Source organism: Corythoichthys intestinalis, chromosome 16 (assembly GCF_030265065.1).
Source record: "Corythoichthys intestinalis isolate RoL2023-P3 chromosome 16, ASM3026506v1, whole genome shotgun sequence".
Classification (NCBI taxonomy): Eukaryota; Metazoa; Chordata; class Actinopteri; order Syngnathiformes; family Syngnathidae; genus Corythoichthys; species Corythoichthys intestinalis.
In genome coordinates, this window is record NC_080410.1 from 38,479,967 (window position 1) to 38,500,347 (window position 20,381).

The following is a 20,381-nucleotide window of genomic DNA, read 5'->3' on the forward strand; positions in this document are numbered from 1 at the left end:
GCGGTGATTCCTTAGACAAGCAGAAAAACACGCAGTAATAGGAGGAATGTACGTAGCGGTAATATGTAAACACAATGAGCTGACGGACAATATGGCGGCACCAGTCAGGGGGGCGGAGTTGTGACGTCACGTGTTTGGGGTCTATTGTTTCATATGGATATTGACATTTGACCAAGGTCCTAAGAGACTCCATGTCATTCGAAAACTATGTGCTCTTTCTGTTGCCCCCCCCCCCCAAGCTCCTGTCACTGTTACTACTGTATTCTAGCATTCTCCTACCCATCCTTCTGTATTGTTCCCCCTGCTTTTATGATATGCTGTCCACCACCAACAGGAACATTCATTCATTCATTCATTTTCCATGCCGCTTATTCCTCACGAGGGTCGCGGAGGTGCTGGAGCCTATCCCAGCTAACTTCGGGCAGTAGGCAGGGGACACCCTGAATTGGTTGCCAGCCAATCGCAGGGCACAAGGAGACACACAACCATTCACGCACACACTCACACCTATGGACAATTTAGAGTGTTCAATCAGCCTACCATGCATGTTTTTGGGATGTGGGAGGAAACCGGAGTTCCCGGAGGAAACCCACGCAGGCACGGGGAGAACATGCAAACTCCACACAGGAAGGCCGAAGCCCGGGATTGAACCCTTGATCTCAGAACTGTGAGGCAGACGTGCTAACCACTCAGCCACCGTGCCGCCCCAACAGGAACAAACGGATCAAAATAACAAACACTGCATCCAAGATCATTAACCACCCCACACCCAACCTCACAGTGCAGTCACACGCATTGCACTGTCAATAACCAACGACCCAGACCTTCCTCTCAACTTACACTTCACACTGCTTCCATCTGTCTGTCTGTCTGTCTGTCGATCTATCTAGATTAGATAGATTGATCTATTTTAGCAATCGTCACTAGAAGTGACATAAAGCTAATAACAGCGATAGACAAACCTGTGTTTTATATTCTTTTATATTAACAACACAGTAATTTTGGCATGTATACTCAAACTAAGAAAAGACATCAACTAGAGTTGTCCGATATAGATATATAATATATTATTTAGAATTATATTGGATAATCTCGACATTTTATTTCATTATTGTTTTTGGGCCAATATGCATGTTTACTTAAAAGTGAATGTAGAAACCTTCTGCCCTTGTATGCTTCGTACAGTATGCTTATTTATGTCTCTAACCTAATGCAATTTGCCATAATTTGTTAAGTTAGCAACTGCATATATCTGTATCGGTATTGATATCGGTTTGATATCAGTATCTTGATTTTTGGAGTTGGACACTATTGGTTAAAAAGTCATCATTGGACACCTCTAATATCAACAATCGTGCTTCTGTTCTAATAGATTTAATGTTATTGATAAGGGTGGGACCCAAGTGTGAAAATTATTCTAATTAATTAGGTATTTGTAATGAATGAATCTTGATTAACCCTTTAACACCAAACGTGTCGGCAGCGACGCGTTTATGCATGTCGTCTTTGAAGCTTCGTCACGCTGTAATTACGTCACCCACGTGCCGCTGGTTGGTCTCATTTGAAAGTGCGGAAGTTGATGTCCACGCCAGTTTTTATCTGAAGTCAATCGACCATGAAAAACGGGAGATAATGTCATTTGAGTTTTATAGTTTTATTGCACTCATAAATATGCATTAAAACGCTGCATGTACCATGTATCTCTCTCCATATTTCCATCATTTCTTGTCCTTTTTCAAAACCGAACGCAGCACAAAAGACTATATAGCCCAAGATCCGTTGTGATGTCAAGAAGCGAAGAAGCGAACCGAATGTGAACATTTTTAATAAATTGCCGAGCTAGGCGCCAACTAAGGAAAAGGAGGCATGAACACCGGTTGGATTGCGCGAGCGACTTTGAAACGTGCAGAATGAATCGAAAACTAAATTTAGCGCAAGCTAATGCATTTTTTCATCAACTCAAGGAATAGGATGAGCTGCATTTGTTGTTGTTTTCTTCGGATTAGTCGCGTCTCGGCGAGTAGGAGTGACAGCAGCGCTCAAACGGCAGAAGAGCAGGCTGTGTGACGTTGTATGTGACGCAGCTCAGTGACCTGTTCAAAAACAAACTTTATTGAGTGCACAAAAAAAAAAAAAAAAAAAACTATCAGGTCGCATGCCTGAAAAAATTGAATTGAACTGAACTACTTGTCAATGTTTTTAAAAATACTTTTTTTTCAATGTTATATATATTTTTTTCTTCACTATGAATCTTTTCAATTTTTATATAGATGTGTGTTCGAGAAGCTTGATTGCATGTACGTATACTTTAGATAAGGTGATGGGTATAATACCTAACTTCACAAAGAGATATCCTCCAAACATTTTTTGTGTTAGATGATATATATATATATATATATATTTATATATATAAATTTTTTTCTCACTATTTTACACTGTATATAACCTGTTTTGACCATAGTATGTGTAAAGGCCAAAAATGCCTATGACCATACCCGCTGTTTGTGTTGAATAGTCAAACATAAAACTATTCAATCTTATTTTTTTCTATTGAATGTTTATCCTAACAGGTTGAGTAAATATTATCAAGCTTCAAAACGGTTGGTCGAGCATGTTTGGTTGTCAATGGGACACCAACATTACAAATTTTGAAAAAATATTTTGGGATTTTTTTGTCTTTTTGGGTCCAAAATGTGGATTATAATTGGTCAGTGAAGAAAACAACAGTTTGGACATGAAGTTCAAGGTGTCCTGAAAAAAGGGACCCAACTTGGCCATTGTGAACATTTTTTTCTTTGAAATATAAAGGCAACATCAGATGCATGCAAATTCGGCCAAAATAGGCTTAGGTGTTAAAGGGTTAATCACATTCAAATGCATTTAATCACCATTTAATCATATGAAACAATAAGAAATCAATTGAAAATGTCCTTGGCCAAATTTGAGAAGACTTACAGAACATAAAGTGCCATTTCGGGTGGTTAAAAAACTATGATGAATAAATTGTTCAATAATGCTCATAAATTAAAAGGGAAAAAAAAAAGAAAAAGAAATGTTTTGTATTCTAATCCTCAGTATAGGTCATTTTCCTTGTGTCTCCTTATGTGTTTTCTTGCAGTTGACCTAAACTGGAATGTGATGAACATCTCTAGTTTTTCTGAATATAAACTTGCCTAGATGTCTGGCAGTATAATCAGCGTACCTGGAACTGTGTACGCCGTGACAAAAATTGCACGTTGCTTTGAGCGCAAACTGTGTGCTATTTTTTTCCTAATGCGTTCTTCTTTTTGTAAGTAATTAATAATAATTCATGTGTTAAAGACCCGCCCTTAGTTATTTCATAGATTGACTAATTGGCTGCCAACACTCCCAATCTAAATGGATTGGACGTCAACCACCGTCAATGCCACCTAAACATTATCATTAAATGTCAGCCCGCCTAATCAAAATGGATTTGATGTCTATCAATGTCAGTGACAGTGAATGCGTTAACCACTTATGAAAAACTTGTTCTGCGCAGGTATTATTTCAAGAAGGTGAGCGACGAGTTTGACTGCGGGGTCGTGTTCGAGGAGGTGCGTGAGGACGATGCCACACTGCCGATCTTCGAGGAGAAGATCATCGGCAAAGTGGAAAAGATTGACTGAGGGAAAATGCACGTGGATGACGGGAGAAGGTGAACAGGAAGTGGGTGGAGAGCTTAACAGGAAGTGCGATGTAGCTTTGTAAAGTTTACTTACAGAAAAGCGCTGCAGATTTTTTTTTTTTTACGGTGTTCTAATCACTTGTTCTTTCTAAAGTAAAAACACATATTGCGTCTTTTTATATGTATTGATACCAGGTGTGTACAGTTTGTGGTAACAAATAGCATTTTATATCTATTTAACTATTTAAAGATTTGCTACCTATTGAAGTCACCCCGATGAAGACGATCACAATCCTTTAAAAGGGGATTATATTGATGACTTTATTTTTCAGTGCCACTTAAAAGTAATTTATTTTTTGTTGTTGACATTTTAGTGAGGCTTTGGTGCCTCGGTTGTAATAAAGTTTTGGGTGGGGACTTATTGTAGCACGATCGGGATATGATTTTTCCTCAAATTGATAGCCCACCCTGACTGTGTAATATGATGATGATTTTTTTGTTATTATTATTATTAGGCCATTTATTCCATTCATTTCACCCAAGTCTTAATCAAATTACCTCCAACTGACACTATGTAAAATATATTGCAATTGTAGATTTGAACATCTATGCAAGCTGCTTTCAAATGATCAGTTTGTGTGATCTCGATCTGGACTGTATGGACTTGCATTCATCTTTACACTACATATCATATGAGAGCATTTTTGAATGAAGGCATATTCATGCAGCACATATTCAGTGCCTCTCATTCAGGTGCCTGGAAGGATTGCATCTCATTGGGAAGAAAAAAAGCACTCCAAAATGTTATCACACAAGTAATTGTATTTTTTTCCCCTTATAACAATTAATAAGGTTGAATTTCATAGCATTTATGTGGCAAAGATGCAAAGCTAATGAATGTACATGCTAAAAACAATGTGCAACTTGAATTGATTTTAGTGTTTGTACAACCTGAGGTGGTTCCGGCTTGTCCACCACTAATGTTAGACCACTAAGGTGTTGCGGGGTTGCCCTGGCAACAACCGAGCCCTTTTCTCTTTACGACGAGCCGGTGTAGCACGATGTGATTTTTGAAGCTGTTATTTTGAAGATTTGTACCATTCATAATGTGGGAGAGCTCATTCTAAATGAACCATTGAGGTTTGTAAGTGGGAATTTGTCAAGGAAAGGGTGTGAAATGTCACAAAGTCTATAGAAGACTCAAAACGTTGTCGATGTTGAACTAACAAGAAGTGGACCTTGAAGTCTGATTACGTGTGTTGCAGCTGGGGTAAAAATAACCAGTTGATGGAATGTTAAGATTTAGTTGCAGTATAAAGCTAATATATTGGTCATACTTTAATTTATGGATGTCATTTTTGTTGTGTTTGTTTGACTATTTCAGAGAAGTTTTTATTTTCAAGCCCCTAAAATGTCATTCAAATGTATAAAGTGACCATCAGAGTGCCTTGATTATCATCATTATGACTATTATTATTATTATTATGAGTATTATGATTGTTGTTGTTTGTATGTAAATATGTGCAACATGAAGTGTCATCAACCAGCAGCCCTGTCAGCACATTCATAAACTCACAAGAGAGAGGGGAAAAAAAACACTTGAAAAAAGGTACCTGGACAATAAAAACATGCAATAAACCAACACTGGACTATGCGATATCATTACATAATCACTAGGCATCTGCTAATATGACATTTTGACGGTATGATAACCTTAAGCAAACATACCACAGTACCACGGTATTGCTAGTATAACTCTAAAATGTGTTATTTTGTGAGTTATGAGTTTAAAAAAAAAAAAAAAAAATTTCAATTGAACAGGATTTTTTTTCACAACATATTTGCAAATTGGAACATCAACATGAATATAATGGTAAAATAACAAAACAAATTTTTTTTAATTAAAAAATCTTTAAATAAAATTGAAATAAATACAACTTATGGACTAAAGCCACTGCTTAAGTTGCTCACCATTCGAACAAGAACCCTTGGTAAAATACAACTGGACTTAAAATCAATTTGATCATACAGTATATTTATGTAAAACGCACCCCACTACTACTATTAGTATTAATTAGTTGAATATCAATGGGGGGCGAGAGTAAGAGACAGGGCGCGTGTGTATGACTCGTAACATTATTTACACATTATCCACACACACAACAAGTGTAGGTTTGCATAGGGACGGTAGAGACATAACACTAGCAACTCTTCAGGATGCTCAAATTGTCCCCACCAACTTTTAGGCAACCTTATATGCATTATATAGTGAGTTCAGTTATATAGGTAATTTTGATTGTCTTCCCATATGTTGTAAGGATAGAATTGACCCTACCATTAAGTGAATAATTTTTATTATGTTCAAACTTACATTTACCCATTTTCACTTTCACTGAATGCGCGGTACACCCCCCCACCCCCAAAACACACCTGATTGGCTGATGACTTCACCCAACCCCGACACACACACGCAAGCTCACACAGCCCCGACAGAAATACATGTATATACTGCCTCCTCCGCCCCCTTCAAAGGAGGTGTTATATAATTTTTTCGGCTAGCAGGAGCCACAGTAATTTAAAAAGACATGGGAAACACACCATTAATCTTACTACTGAAAGTCGAACCTGCATCAGAGTTAGCATAACATTAAAGTGCATGTGACACGAAAAAGCATGTTTATTTCATAATACACGCGGTATTCTATCCTCCTGAATGATATGGACCGCTTGGATGTGTGTGGAAGCGATCGCTATATTTATTTAGTTTTTTTAATCCCGCGCCATGAAAATGAGTGACTTCCGGCTTCGGTCTTGCATTGAGGAGGAGGGCGCTGTGACGTGTACGGGTGAAGGCATCCTCTTCACTAAACAGCCGTACTGTTGTGTATGAGGACTAAGGATTCAGCTGATTTTGCGAATTAATACGTTTATTTTTTGCATCACGCCAGCCAAACGGCTGCAGAAAAATCTTGCTTTATGAGGGAGAGGCGTGTGTGCCTTTTTGGAGTTTCAAAAGGTTCCTGTTCACCGTGGATATTGGCCAAAACAAGCCCGACTACTGTGGGACCATTGGACTTACGAGGAAGTGAGTAAACATCTTGTTTTGTATTATGTCAAATACGAAAACAGCGATTACAAAGTAAACACTACAAACTTTCTTTAAATAAAGGACTACTTACGTTTGATCATTGATGGGCATGTAAAAAGCTCTCCACATGCACATTAGCTGCACAACAACTGCAGCCGCCCTCCTCCAGGGAACGAACTGTAAATTGCTCTCCGCCGGGCGGTTTGCCGATCCACGAACACAATCGACAACCCACTCGTCATGTCAAATAATCCGGGCTAGTTATGTGTGATTTTCCGCTTCAAAGACTTCACTCGGTTCGGGTTAGCATGTCGGCTAGCTGTCACGCCTCTTGGTTTGTTTACATTCTCGGAAGCCGGGGAAGGGAAATGACATATGTCCGATTTAGGTGTCATAAAATATCGTTCGGGAGGTGCGACAGTAAAGGTGAAGTCGACAGTTTTGACCATTTTGGAGTAATTTTGACATGTCGTCCTGAATAGGTGCATTTTTATCATTTCATATCCCATTTAGCACAAGACTTATTTGTCATGTCTCAAAATATGATTCTAATTCACATAATGCTATTTAAGAGTTTTTTTCTCCTGTCGTATGCTCTTTAAACTGTGTAAACTTGCTAACCTGCAAAACCCGAGTAGGGAGCTGCTTAGAGAGAAGTGTCCTTCTGTTTGTGTTTTTAATTGTCAACGTCAGACTGAGAGAAATGAAGTGACCTCTGCTGAAAGCTATAGAACAAGTAAAATGTGAGCAAGAAGCTGCTTACAGAGAGAGAGGTGCTGCATAACCTCATATGCTGCTCACACACACATGACATACAACATAATCATCATTAACTATGTACATTAAAAAAATATATGGCGGAAAACACTCAGGTGACTTGAAGTTCCACTCTGAGACCCCCAATTTGGCCAAATTTCAAAACTGTCCGATATGCATGTGTGATACATCATTGGAAAGCTTAAAATCTCAATTTTCTGGGAGAAGACAAATTTTGAACAGGAGGGCATTTGAAAAAAAAAATTAAACAGCAAAACCCTATCTGGAGGTGAGAGCATGCGAGAGCAGAATTACAGACGCCAAGGCTTTAAGGAGATATTATCGCGTACTTACCTTGTTTTAATCCAAACACTCCATGTAGCATGTATCACCGAGTGTCAAGATACAGTTGTGAATGGCCGTAGCTGGATTTTTGGGGGGATTTTATGGGTGAAACATGGTCATATAACAAGTGTCGCGATGCAGAAATCGCAGACATCAAGGAGTGGTCGAGATGTTCTTTTTCATATATTTACCCTTTTAAACGTTTTTTTTTCTCCAACTTTTCTATGTTTTGGATTGATTATTTGTCATCTAACATATCGGAGAAAATGTGACAGGAACCAAAAAAATACAACTAAGCGATAGTTATGAGGTAGATATTTTTTCATTGTGACGTCATTTGTTTAAAGGTTTAAAATACGTGAGTGAATAATTTTTTAAAGTTGTTTATAAAAAACAACAAAATATTAGACATCAGTTAATGAATCTAAGCTAAAAATGACAGACATTTTGAATAATAAATATAAGTACCTTCGTTTTCGTTGAAACAAAAGCGGTTGCGCGACGTCTGTAAACGGGGGTTTCCAGGGTAAAACGGACAAATTAAAAATAGTGCGAGGGCTTAATGCGCCATGAACCTGCTATGGCAGCATATAGACATATTGTTCTAGCAAACACAACAGTTGTTTTGGCCTAAAATACAGCAGTTTCTTTTAAAGAGGAGTGCAAGAGCAAAAACTGCTTTTTCAGTCTTGTCTGTTTTCCGCCATATATATTTTTTGGGGATGCCGTGAGTTACCCACACTAGCGTTGCGATCGACTGGTCGATCGTGATCGACGTAATGAGACACCCCTGATTGAGCATATCAATTAATTAGGTTCATATTCGTGAGAAGTATAGCCAAGACCCCCGTTCACCCATTGTGTTTGGTCTTATTAATGTCCCATCCCGAGCAAAAAGTGTACATGCAGGTTATCGTTCCTACCAGTGTTGAGACCAAACCTACGCCCTTAACACACACATACACACGCACACACACACCCTCTCTCAACACAGAAAGTTGCCAGAAAGAAAAAACACGTCAGGCTTTATTATGAAAATGTTATTTTTAACAGTTGTTTACAATGGCAGAAGACTTTACAAAAATAGGCTAATGGTAGAGAGGAAACTAGTTAGCCATCTTGGCATGTTAACTAGCCACGTTAGCTGCCTTGTTAAGAAGCATACGATCGATCGGGTCCGATCACGTCATTTTCAAAGTATCGGAATCGGCAAAAAAATATCGGACATGCCTTTTTTAAATATATATATATATATATATTTTTTTTAAATTAAATCGTTTTCTAATTGTATTTAACGTTACAGACATAATATGTTACACTTATCCAGAGTCTTTAGTTTAGGCTTAAGGTAGGGTTATCAAATCTATCCCGATAACGGCAGTAATTAATTTTTAAAAAAATGTGTCACATTAAAATATTTAACTCAATTAATGCTGCACAACCCACTCACGCATTGTCACGCTCATTCTGTAATGGCGCCGTTTTACCTATATAGAAAGCTAAAAGGCAGCGTAAAATGAGTAGAGTGAATTGTGGCAGCCTTGGGAGCCTTTTTTAAATTGGCTAAAGCCTTACAATCCCTCTCCCTACGATTAGAAATAACGTGGGAAGCAATGTGGGGAAGCAAGGTAGCAATTGATCTTTTTTTTAACACCCTATGTTATTTCCCAACGCAGAGAAGATATATCAATTGGTACCACTACGCACAGTCATGGTTGCACTTCCCATCATGCATTTGGTCAGAAGTTAAATGGCTACAGTATCATTTACTGAAAGCTCAACAAATACACTAGATGGCAATATTTAGTCACAATATACAAAGTCATATTTATCCTTTAAGAATTGCAAGTCTTTCTATCCGTGGATCCCTCTCACAGAAAGAATGTTAAGAATGTAAATGCCATCTTGAGGATTTATTGTCACAATAAACAAATACAGTGCTTATGTACTGTATGTTGAATGTATATGTTCGAGTTTTATTCATTTTTTCCTAATGCATTGCCAAAATGTATATGATCAGGAAAAATTATCGGGAATGATTGGAATTGAATCGGCAGCAAAAAAAAAAGCAATCGGATCGGGAAATATCGGGATCGGCAGATACTCAAACTAAAACGATCGGGATCGGATCGGGAGCAAAAAAACATGATCGGAACAACACTAGTTATAGTATTTGTTTTACCATCGCTGGACACACTAAACACGCTAGAGTGAAATCTCGTAGCTGGTAGGAAACATTCATAACAGCGTTTACTTACCTTAAATTTTGTATAAAGTGACGGATGATGGTCACGTAAATGTGAAAACATATTGGAGGTGTTGCTTCCCCTGGCAACCACCCTCCAAAAGCATGTCGGCTGGCCTTCCTCCGACGCGGCCGTCTGTTTTTCGGAAGCCGAAGTACTCCCATACTAACAACTTTGTCTTTTTTGAGGGGGGGGGAAAGCTTAAGTGTAGTTTCATTGACAGACACAGGACAGAGCAACAACTGGAGGGGAAGGGGTGAGTGCTGCCACTCCAAGCCACGGATTTCTCACTGCATTTTTGGGACATAAAATGTTGCTTATACCGTACTACAATATGACGGAAAATTTTAGTTGTTTTGAAACCGTGACAATTTCGTACCGCGGTAAACCTTGAAACCGGTAACTGGCACATGCCTAATAATCACATTACTTAGGACAATGAAATTCCGATAGTATTTTTATTTTATTTTTAGGTGTTTTGTGTGCGATATTACCACACAGGGGTTGTGTTGCAAAATTGCACACAATTGAAAATGAGGTTTAACCGATTCTACCACAAGATGGCAACAAAGTACTACCTTTTGAGTAGATAAAGCTCCTCAAATCAATTCAATATAGTGCCTCAATATATGGATAGGCACAAAAACGGCAAATGAGTGAGAAGACTTGAAGTCAAAATTCTGTTTTATTTTGAATTTGAAAATAAACTTCACAACTATTAGCCATGTATTGTTTTTTGTTTTTTTCCCTCACTTATATTGTATAGTACTTAGCTGCCTTTTATTTATTATGTACTATATTCTGCTCTGTTGTAAAGCAGGACATCTCAGGTTTTTGTGAAGGGCTATGTTAATAAATTTGAATTTGAACTAATTGTGACATTAAATGTATTGAAACCATAAAACTACAAATTTCATATTCCTACTCATAACTTAATGCAAAAGAATTTGCCCCTACAACGGTCTTGCCACTCACGAGTCTTAAGGAACCACTATACACTTTGACAAAATACTAACGCATCCCTTACAGAAGAATAGCATAGAAACACATGTACAGTTAGTTAATAGCTAATGCATAAAACAGCCATTAAATAATCAATTTAAATGATCTGCCTTTTGTTGCCGGGGTGTGAAAATTGCAGCAAATGGTGTGTGCGAGCACCTGAAACACTATAATTGATGGAACTGTTGCCAGCGACGACAGCCCACATCCATTAATATAGTGCCTTGCAAAAGTATTCGGCCCCCTTGAATCTTGCAACCTTTCGCCACATTTCAGGCTTCAAACATAAAGATATGAAATTTAATTTTTTTGTCAAGAATCAACAACAAGTGGGACACAATCGTGAAGTGGAACAACATTTATTGGATAATTTAAACTTTTTTAACAAATAAAAAACTGAAAAGTGGGGCGTGCAATATTATTCGGCCCCTTTACTTTCAGTGCAGCAAACTCACTCCAGAAGTTCAGTGAGGATCTCTAAATGATCCAATGTTGTCCTAAATGACCGATGATGATAAATAGAATCCACCTGTGTGTAATCAAGTCTCCGTATAAATGCACCTGCTCTGTGATAGTCTCAGGGTTCTGTTTAAAGTGCAGAGAGCATTATGAAAACCAAGGAACACACCAGGCAGGTCCGAGATACTGTTGTGGAGAAGTTTAAAGCCGGATTTGGATACAAAAAGATTTCCCAAGCTTTAAACATCTCAAGGAGCACTGTGCAAGCCATCATATTGAAATGGAAGGAGCATCAGACCACTGCACATCTACCAAGACCCGGCCGTCATTCCAAACTTTCTTCTCAAACAAGGAGAAAACTGATCAGAGATGCAGCCAAGAGGTCCATGATCACTCTGGATGAACTGCAGAGATCTACAGCTGAGGTGGGAGAGTCTGTCCATAGGACAACAATCAGTTGTACACTGCACAAATCTGGCCTTTATGGAAGAGTGGCAAGAAGAAAGCCATTTCTCAAAGATATCCATAAAAAGTCTCGTTTAAAGTTTGCCACAAGCCACCTGGGAGACACACCAAACATGTGGAAGAAGGTGCTCTGGTCAGATGAAACCAAAATTGAACTTTTTGGCCACAATGCAAAACGATATGTTTGGCGTAAAAGCAACACAGCTCATCACCCTCAACACACCATCCCCACTGTCAAACATGGTGGTGGCAGCATCATGGTTTGGGCCTGCTTTTCTTCAGCAGGGACAAGGAAGATGGTTAAAATTGACGGGAAGATGGATGCAGCCAAATACAGGAACATTCTGGAAGAAAACCTGTTGGTATCTGCACAAGACCCGAGACTGGGACGGAGATTTATCTTCCAACAGGACAATGATCCAAAACATATAGCCAAATCTACAATGGAATGGTTCAAAAATAAGCGTATCCAGGTGTTAGAATGGCCAAGTCAAAGTCCAGACCTGAATCCAATGGAGAATCTGTGGAAAGAGCTGAAGACTGCTCTTCACAAACACTCTCCATCCAACCTCACTGAGCTTGAGCTGTTTTGCAAGGAAGAATGGGCAAGAATGTCAGTCTCTCGATGTGCAAAACTGATAGAAACATACCCCAAGCGACTTGCAGCTGTAATTGGAGCAAAAGGTGGCACTACAAAGTATTAACGCAAGGGGGCCGAATAATATTGCACGCCCCACTTTTCAGTTTTTTATTTGTTAAAAAAGTTTAAATTATCCAATAAATTTTGTTCCACTTCACGATTGTGTCCCACTAGTTGTTGATTCTTGACAAAAAATTAAAATTTTATATCTTTATGTTTGAAGCCTGAAATGTGGCGAAAGGTTGCAAGGTTCAAGGGGGCCGAATACTTTTGCAAGGCACTGTACTGTATAGCTATAGCTGTTGCCTTTTGTAGATGTAACAAGCAGAACTGAAGAGAGTCTTGACACAGAAACTGGAGTCATCTGAATTACAGTGTTACCTCTACTTATTCATTGGTTCTGGAAGTAGTTTCGTAACATGAAAATTCGGTAAGTAGAGACGCCTTCTCCATGTAAATGCCCGAATCCGTTTCAAGCACCCCAAAATTCATACATAAATCTTTTAAAAAGCATAAAAATGTATCAAACCATGTAACAAATACATGTTACGATGAGATTATTGCACATTAACAATAAAATAAGAGTTGTGCATAATTTAAAAATACAAAAAATAAAAGTACACTAAATACACACATAAAACTGTCGGAACACGACGGGCGGCTGAAGAGGACGCTGGGATACACACATACACAAACAGTAGGGGTCCCTTGTAGCCAATTGAATGCCAGGAAGATGCTCGGCAATAGCCATTGGCAAAGCAGCCCTAAGTATGTTATGTGCAGGAGGGAGCTGTGAGTAGAAGCCCATACTGTTATTTTTGCCTTTCGTATCCTGAAATTAATTTCGTAAGAAGAGGCAATATTTTTCTGTTGAAGTGTGTCTTAACCTGAAAATTCTTGTCTTTCCTATGTGGAGACGTCCGTAAGTAAAGGTACTACTGTACTTTCCAGTCATTTATATATATTTTTGTTACTGTTGCATTTTCCCTGATGTTTTAAATGATAAATAATCAATCCAAATAAAGAAACATTTTTATGCACAGGCAAACATGCTTAAAAGAAAAAAAAAATGTTTAAAAGGGTAAATATTTGGGGAAAAAAATCTCGCCCACTGCTCGATGTCCGCGATTTCTGCAATGCGAGCCTTGTTATATTACCGTGTTTCATCCATAAAATCCCCAAAAAGTCCGGCTGTGGCCATTCACAGCTGTGTTTTGACACAGCTGAGTTTTTGGATCGAAATAAGGTAAGTACGCGATAATATCTCGTTAAAATCACGGTGTCTTTAATTATGGTCTCTCATGCTCTCACCTTGAGTTAGGGTTTAGGGGTTAATTTTTTTTTTTTTTTTAATGTCCTCCTGTTCAAAATGTTTCCTCCCCCAGAAAATGTATATGTTAAGCTTTCAAATGATGTATCACACATGCATACAGGACAATTTTGAAATTTGGCCAAATTAGGGGTCTCAGAGCTGAACTTCAAGCCACCTGAGTGTTTTCTTCCATATATATTGTTTTCGCTGTTGTCAAATTGTCAATGTTTTCGGGTAATTTCACTGCTGTCATCTATTATTTGAGAGTAAAACTACTTCCATAATAAATAGAAAACAAACGAAAACAACTGTACCAAAAAAAAAAAAAACAAAAAAAAAAAAAAAAAAAAAAAAAAAAAAAGGGAATTACAGCTGGAATGCAAACCCAAAACCTGCAAAGGATGGGGGATGGCTTTTTATTGAAATTGCACACATACAGACAACAATTCCAAAAAGGCCACATTACATTCACTTTGTGCTAAAATTTATGGCTGAATGATGTGGAGGAAAAAATGACCAGACAAAATCTTCATATCTATGATTGGCTATTAGAATACCCTCAATTTCTAGCTTCCATGAAAAAGTCCCCTCTCCCCAGTACAGTATACAATAGGGATGTGACAATATATAAAAAACAATGTGATATATCTATATCTATACAGTATATATGTACTTTGTAGCCCAAAAAGTTTTCGAGATGCTCCCACCAAGAATCGATATATTGTTTTAAAAAGGTGTCACTGTTTTAAAAAAAGAAAAAAATAAACAACAACAACAGTTTGCTCCGAAAATCCTCCATTACAATAGTGTTGACGTTCACTGACTACCATTGACGGCGCTAGATGTCTAATTCATTTTGACTGGATTGGCGTTCAACCGCCGTCAATTGCACTGAAGCCAGAGCATTCACAGCCAGTCTTGTGGGCATTAACAGGTCACTTCATGCTCATTTTAGGGCATTTATAGGTTACTTCCTGTTTATTTTGAGTCACTTCCTATTCATTTGGGGACGTTCTTCAGTCATTTCAATTTCAGCAACCCAGAAGTAACAGCAAACGACCTGTAAATGCTTTAAAATCAACAGGAATTGACATACAAATGCCCAAAAAGTAAAGGAAGTGACCGAAAATCAACAGGGAATGGCGTAAAATGCCTCATTGCCTGACGTTGGCTGCCACTGATGGCCGTAGACGTCCAATCTGTTTAAAGTGGGAAGGTGGCAGCGAATGAACATTTGCTCATCCCTCAAAGCAGAAGGATGAAAATAGCTTTTTTTGTGTGTGTTTATTATTTGTTTTGTAGAATATCCTACAGTCCCTGACAAAAGTCTTGTCGCTTATCCATTTTGTAGAAACGATTGCTAATAACCTGACTTTTAATTATTCAATTGATTTCAGAAATGGCTCATATGAAAGCTAAGACCCTCCCAAATAATGTTGAATGTACAAAAATATATTTGTTTCACTGAAAAAAGATTTATCGTTTAATGAAGACGTAAAGGTCAAATTTTGGCAAGACAAAAGTTTTGTCGCCTACAGAAAGTAGTGTGAAAATTGAACAAAAAGTGTACTTCAAATCCAAAAATAGGTTATATAACATAGGCGAATTAAGTAGTGGTGCTGTGAGATCCAAATCTAATATTTTATATGACTTCCATGGGCTTGAAGGACTGCATCCATGCGGTTCGGCAAGGATTCATACAATTTATTGATGAAGTCATCAGGAACATCAAAGAAAGCAGTCTTGCATGCCTCCCAGAGTTCATCAAGATTCTTGGGTTTCGTCTTCCATGCTTCCTCTTTCATCCTACCCCAGACATGCTCAATGATGTTCATGTCTGGTGACTGGGCTGGCAAGTCCTGGAGGATCTTGATTGAAGTATGCGATGGAGCACCATCCTGCTGCATAATTTGAAGCTTTTTATGGTTAGGAATGTAAGAGGCTGCCAAGATTTGTTGATATTTCATACTATCTCTCAGGGTGCAGGCAATTAAAAAACCGTGTGGCATTTGCCAAGGCCCACAGCCTGTCAAAAGGATGGACGCTGGAAAAGTGACAAAAGGTGGATTTTTCAGATGAATCTTCCATTGAATTACACCACAGTCACCGCAAATATTGCGGGAGACCTACTGGAGCCCGCATGGATCCGAGATTCACTCAGAAAACAGTGAAGTTTGGTGGTGGCAAAATCATGACCTGCGGTTACATCCAGTATGGGGGTGTGCGAGAGATCTGCAGGGTGTAAGTCAACATAAATAATCTGAAATATCAATAAATCTTAGCTGTCTCTTACATTCCTAACCATAAAAAGGGACAAATTCTGCAGCAGGATGGTGCTCCATCGTATACGTCATTTCATTCGTTTATTTCAGGCCATGATTCCTTGTCAAGACAACAAATATATACAGCTCATATAATCATGTAACAAAAAAGAGCAGCAAAACTAAGTAACATTGCAACATCAACTACATGCCTGAAAGGGAGTGGGAAGAAGAAAATTTATTTAATCCCACCCCTATTCCCTATCCCACTTCAATCTTTACCTCAAAGTTCCTCAAGGCAAAGAAGATCAAGATCCTCCAGGCCTGGCCAGCCCAGTCACCAGACATGAACAGGATGAAATAGGAAGCATGGAAGATGAAACCCAAGAATGTTGATGAACTCTGGAAGGCATGCAAGACTGCTTTCTTTGATGTTCCTAATGACTTCATCAATAAATTGTATGAATCCTTCCCGAACCGCATGGATGCAGTCCTTTAAGTCCATGGAAGTCATACAAAATATTAAATTTGGATTTCACAGCACCACTACTTAATTCTCTTATGTTATGTAACATATTTTTGTATTTGAAGTACATTTTTTGTTAAATTTTCAAACTACTTTCTGTTGGCGACAAAACTTTTGTCTTGCCAAAATTTGACCTTTACGTCTTCTTTCAATGCTAAATCTTTTTTCAGTGAAACAAATTTATTTTTGTACATTCAGCATCATTTGGGAGGGTTTTAGCTTTCATATGAGCCATTTCTGAAACCAATTGAATAATTAATAAATAAAGTCAGGTTATTTGCAATTGTTTCTACAAAATGGATAAGCAACAAGACTTTTGTCATGGACTGTAGTATCGATTATTGTTGCATCATCATGTCACGTACCGTATCGTGAGGTTCCCAGAGGTTCCCACTCCTAGAATACAAATAAACACGTCATTGCAGTAAACAAAAGAACAAAACATGCACTTGGACGTAAGTTGAAAAGGAGAGAACGAGCAACTCGTGTTAAGAAAATTCTCCACTTGAGATGAAATATGCACAAAATAACCAAACACGTTCGACGTAGGGCAAATCACAAAATTGTACTGATATGTCAACATATTCAGAGCTATATAGATCAAAATATACATCTTCAAAGCTATACAATGTGAAGAATTGCATTGAGAAATACATTATATAACACCAAACATAAACATGCCCGTAAAGGAAAGCAATAAAGTGTGCTTATTTTCGTCATAATCGTCATGGGACCACCTGATTGTTGAAATGATAATAAAAAGATCGATGTTTTCTTAACCTGCATGCTGAACACAAAACACAAATAAATGCACAAAACATTCATTTAGTGGGAAATGATACAAAAAGTCAAGCGGTTGTCATAATCTTGTTCAAAATTTAGCTACGTCAAGAAAGGCAACAAGTAAAACAAACAAACAAACAAAAAATATATATAGTTTGACACTTTTTTGTGGAGTCGGAGCAGTTAGCTTAAAGTGCGGCTGATGAATAAGGCAAGAAAGGTGAAGCCACTCATTCACAAACACACATGGATAGGAATGCTTCCACTCATCTAAAACTGACATTAGTTTGTAATTTATTTTAAATGTGACAAATACTTTGAAACAAGTTCACTTATAAACCAAGCGAGACTTTAAAAGCCTCTTAGAAAGCTACGGTAGTTCAGCTACAATTATTAAAGGGGAAATTTAAAAAAAAAAAAAAAGTTGTTTTTAATAGATTACAAACACATACATATAATTTACACATGAATACACTATTTTACAGCAGCTCGTTGAGTGTAATATATAAATAAAGTGAATAATAATTGAAAATATTGATAGTTTGACAAAAAAAACAACAACAATAAAACCTATATCTATGCTTACATACATTGGTATGAAAAAGTATCCGAACCTTTTGGAATTTCTTAGTCAAAATCACACAGATGAAAAAACAGTGTCTGCTATAACTAAAACCACCTAAACATTTACAGGTTTTCATATTTTAATGAAGATAGTATGCAAACAATGACAGAAGGGGAAAAAATAAGTAAGTGAACCATCAGATTTAATATTTTGTAGCCCCCCTTTGGCAGTGATAACTTCAACCTGACGCTTCCTTTAACTGCAGGTCAGTTTGGCACATTGATCAGGACTTATCTTGGCCCATTCGTCTCTAAAAAAAAATTGCTGTAGTTCAGTCGGATTCCTGGGATGTCTGGCATGAATCGCTGTCTTTAGGTCATGCCACAGCCTCTCAATGGGGTTCAAGTCTGGACTTTGACTTGGCCACTCCAGAACGTGTATTTGTCCGTCTGAAACCAGTGTGAAGTTGATTTACTTCTGTGTTTTGGATCATTGTCTTGTTGCAGCATCCATCCTCTTTTTAGGTTCAACTGTCCCACAGAGGGCCTCAGGTTTTCCTGCAAAACATCCTGATAAACCTTTGAAATAGTTCTTCCATTAATGATTGCAAGTTGTCCAGGCCCTGAGGCAGTAAAACAGCCCCAAATCATAATGTACCCTCCACCATGCTTCACGGTGGGGATGAGGTGTTGACGTTGGTGAGCTGTTGCATCTTTCCTCTACACATGACATTGTGTGTTACTCCCAAACAATTCAAGTTTGGTTTCATCAGTCCACAAAATATTTTGCAAACATTAAAAGAGCAACAATGTTTTTTTAGACAGCAGTGGCTTCCTCCGTGAAGTCCTCCAATGAACACCATTCTTGGCCATAGTTTTACGTATAGTTGATGTGTGTACGGAGATACTGGACTGTGCCAGTGATTTCTGTAAGTCTTCAGCAGACACCCTATGGTTCTTTCTTTACCTCTCTGAGTATTCTGCGCTGAACTTTTGCTGTCATCTTTGGTGGACGGCCACTCCTTGGGAGAGAAGCAACAGTGCCGAACTCTCTCCATTTGTAGACAACTTCTCTGACTGTCGATTGATGGACATCCAGACTTTTAAAGATGGTTTTGTATCCTTTCCCAGTTTATACAAATCAACAATCCTAGATCGCAGGTCTTCAGACAGCTTTTTTGACCGAGCCATGATGCACATCAGACAGTGCTACTCATCAAGACAATTCTTACCAGGTGTGTGTTTTATAGTGGGCAGGGCAGATTTAAACCGCTCATCAGTGATTGGGCACATACCTGACTTAAATTGTTTGGTAAAAACTGGTTTCAATTGCTCTTTAAGTCTCCTTGGCAGAGGGCTCACTTACTTATTTTTCCCTCTTCTGTCATTGTTTGCATGCTATCCTCATTAAAATCTGAAAACCTATAAATGTTTGGGTAGTTTTAGTTAAAGCAGACACTGTTTTTACATCCCTGTGATTTTGACAAAGATCAGATCACATTTGATGGTGATTTTATGCAGAAATGTGAAAAATTCCAAAAGGTTCAGACACTTTTTCAAACCACTGTCTACATTTGTCTGGGTGTCTGTCTATGTTCGTTCCCTATAGACTCAGAAACGGCTGGGCGGAATTTAACGAAATTTTACACATTTGTACTTTTGCTTTCTGGGAGTGTTTGTTGATGGTTTTGATCTCTGTTGGCCTCTATTTAGTGGGGCAAATTAATTCCAAACTCCAAAAATTAGCATAAAAAATCCTTGATTGTGGAGGCGACAGAATAGGACGCGTTTTTTGCGATCGCAATGTATATGTACAAATTTAAATGTGCTGTGATATTACGTTGTGGCTTTATGTACCGTAATTTTCGTACTATAAGCCGCTACTTTTTCCCTCGGCTTTGAACCCTGCTGCTTATAGTCCAGTGCATTTTATTTGTGGATTTTGCAGGCCGATAAGGTGTATGTCTTGAGGAGGGTTGTATTGAATTGTATTGATATTGATATGTTGTATCGGGATACAATATTTGATCACCCATCTATCGGTTTTTGGGCTATCACAGTTTCAGATAATTTTGTTGTCATGGGGTAGATTTGATTCTGCACGCCTCTTCATAGGAATGGAGGATATTTTTTCATTTTCCTTGTTAACGCATTGGCTGGACTTGATGTCCAATCATTATTACTGGGAGGCTGGCAGCGAATTAATATTCAACTAGCCATAAACACTTTTAAATTAATTTTTCATGAGCCACAAGGCTATACGTCTATCATTGTCCATCGTCCTGAAA

General features: G+C 38.1%; 1 protein-coding gene across 4 annotated transcripts in view; it reads left to right on the top strand.

Moving 5' to 3' along the window:
- Nucleotides 1-8,062, top strand: part of axin1 (axin 1) — a 65,079-nt gene extending 57,017 nt beyond the window's left edge. The window contains exon 12 of one of the 4 annotated variants that reach the window (XM_057861582.1): nucleotides 3,521-8,060. In XM_057861582.1, the coding sequence (XP_057717565.1) occupies nucleotides 3,521-3,647 (127 nt within the window). In that variant the 3' untranslated portion in view covers nucleotides 3,648-8,060. Of the gene's footprint in view, nucleotides 1-3,520 lie in introns of all 4 variants that reach the window. The other 3 variants (XM_057861583.1, XM_057861581.1, XM_057861585.1) reach the window with 3 other exon arrangements.
- The last annotated feature ends 12,319 nt before the right edge of the window (nucleotides 8,063-20,381 follow it).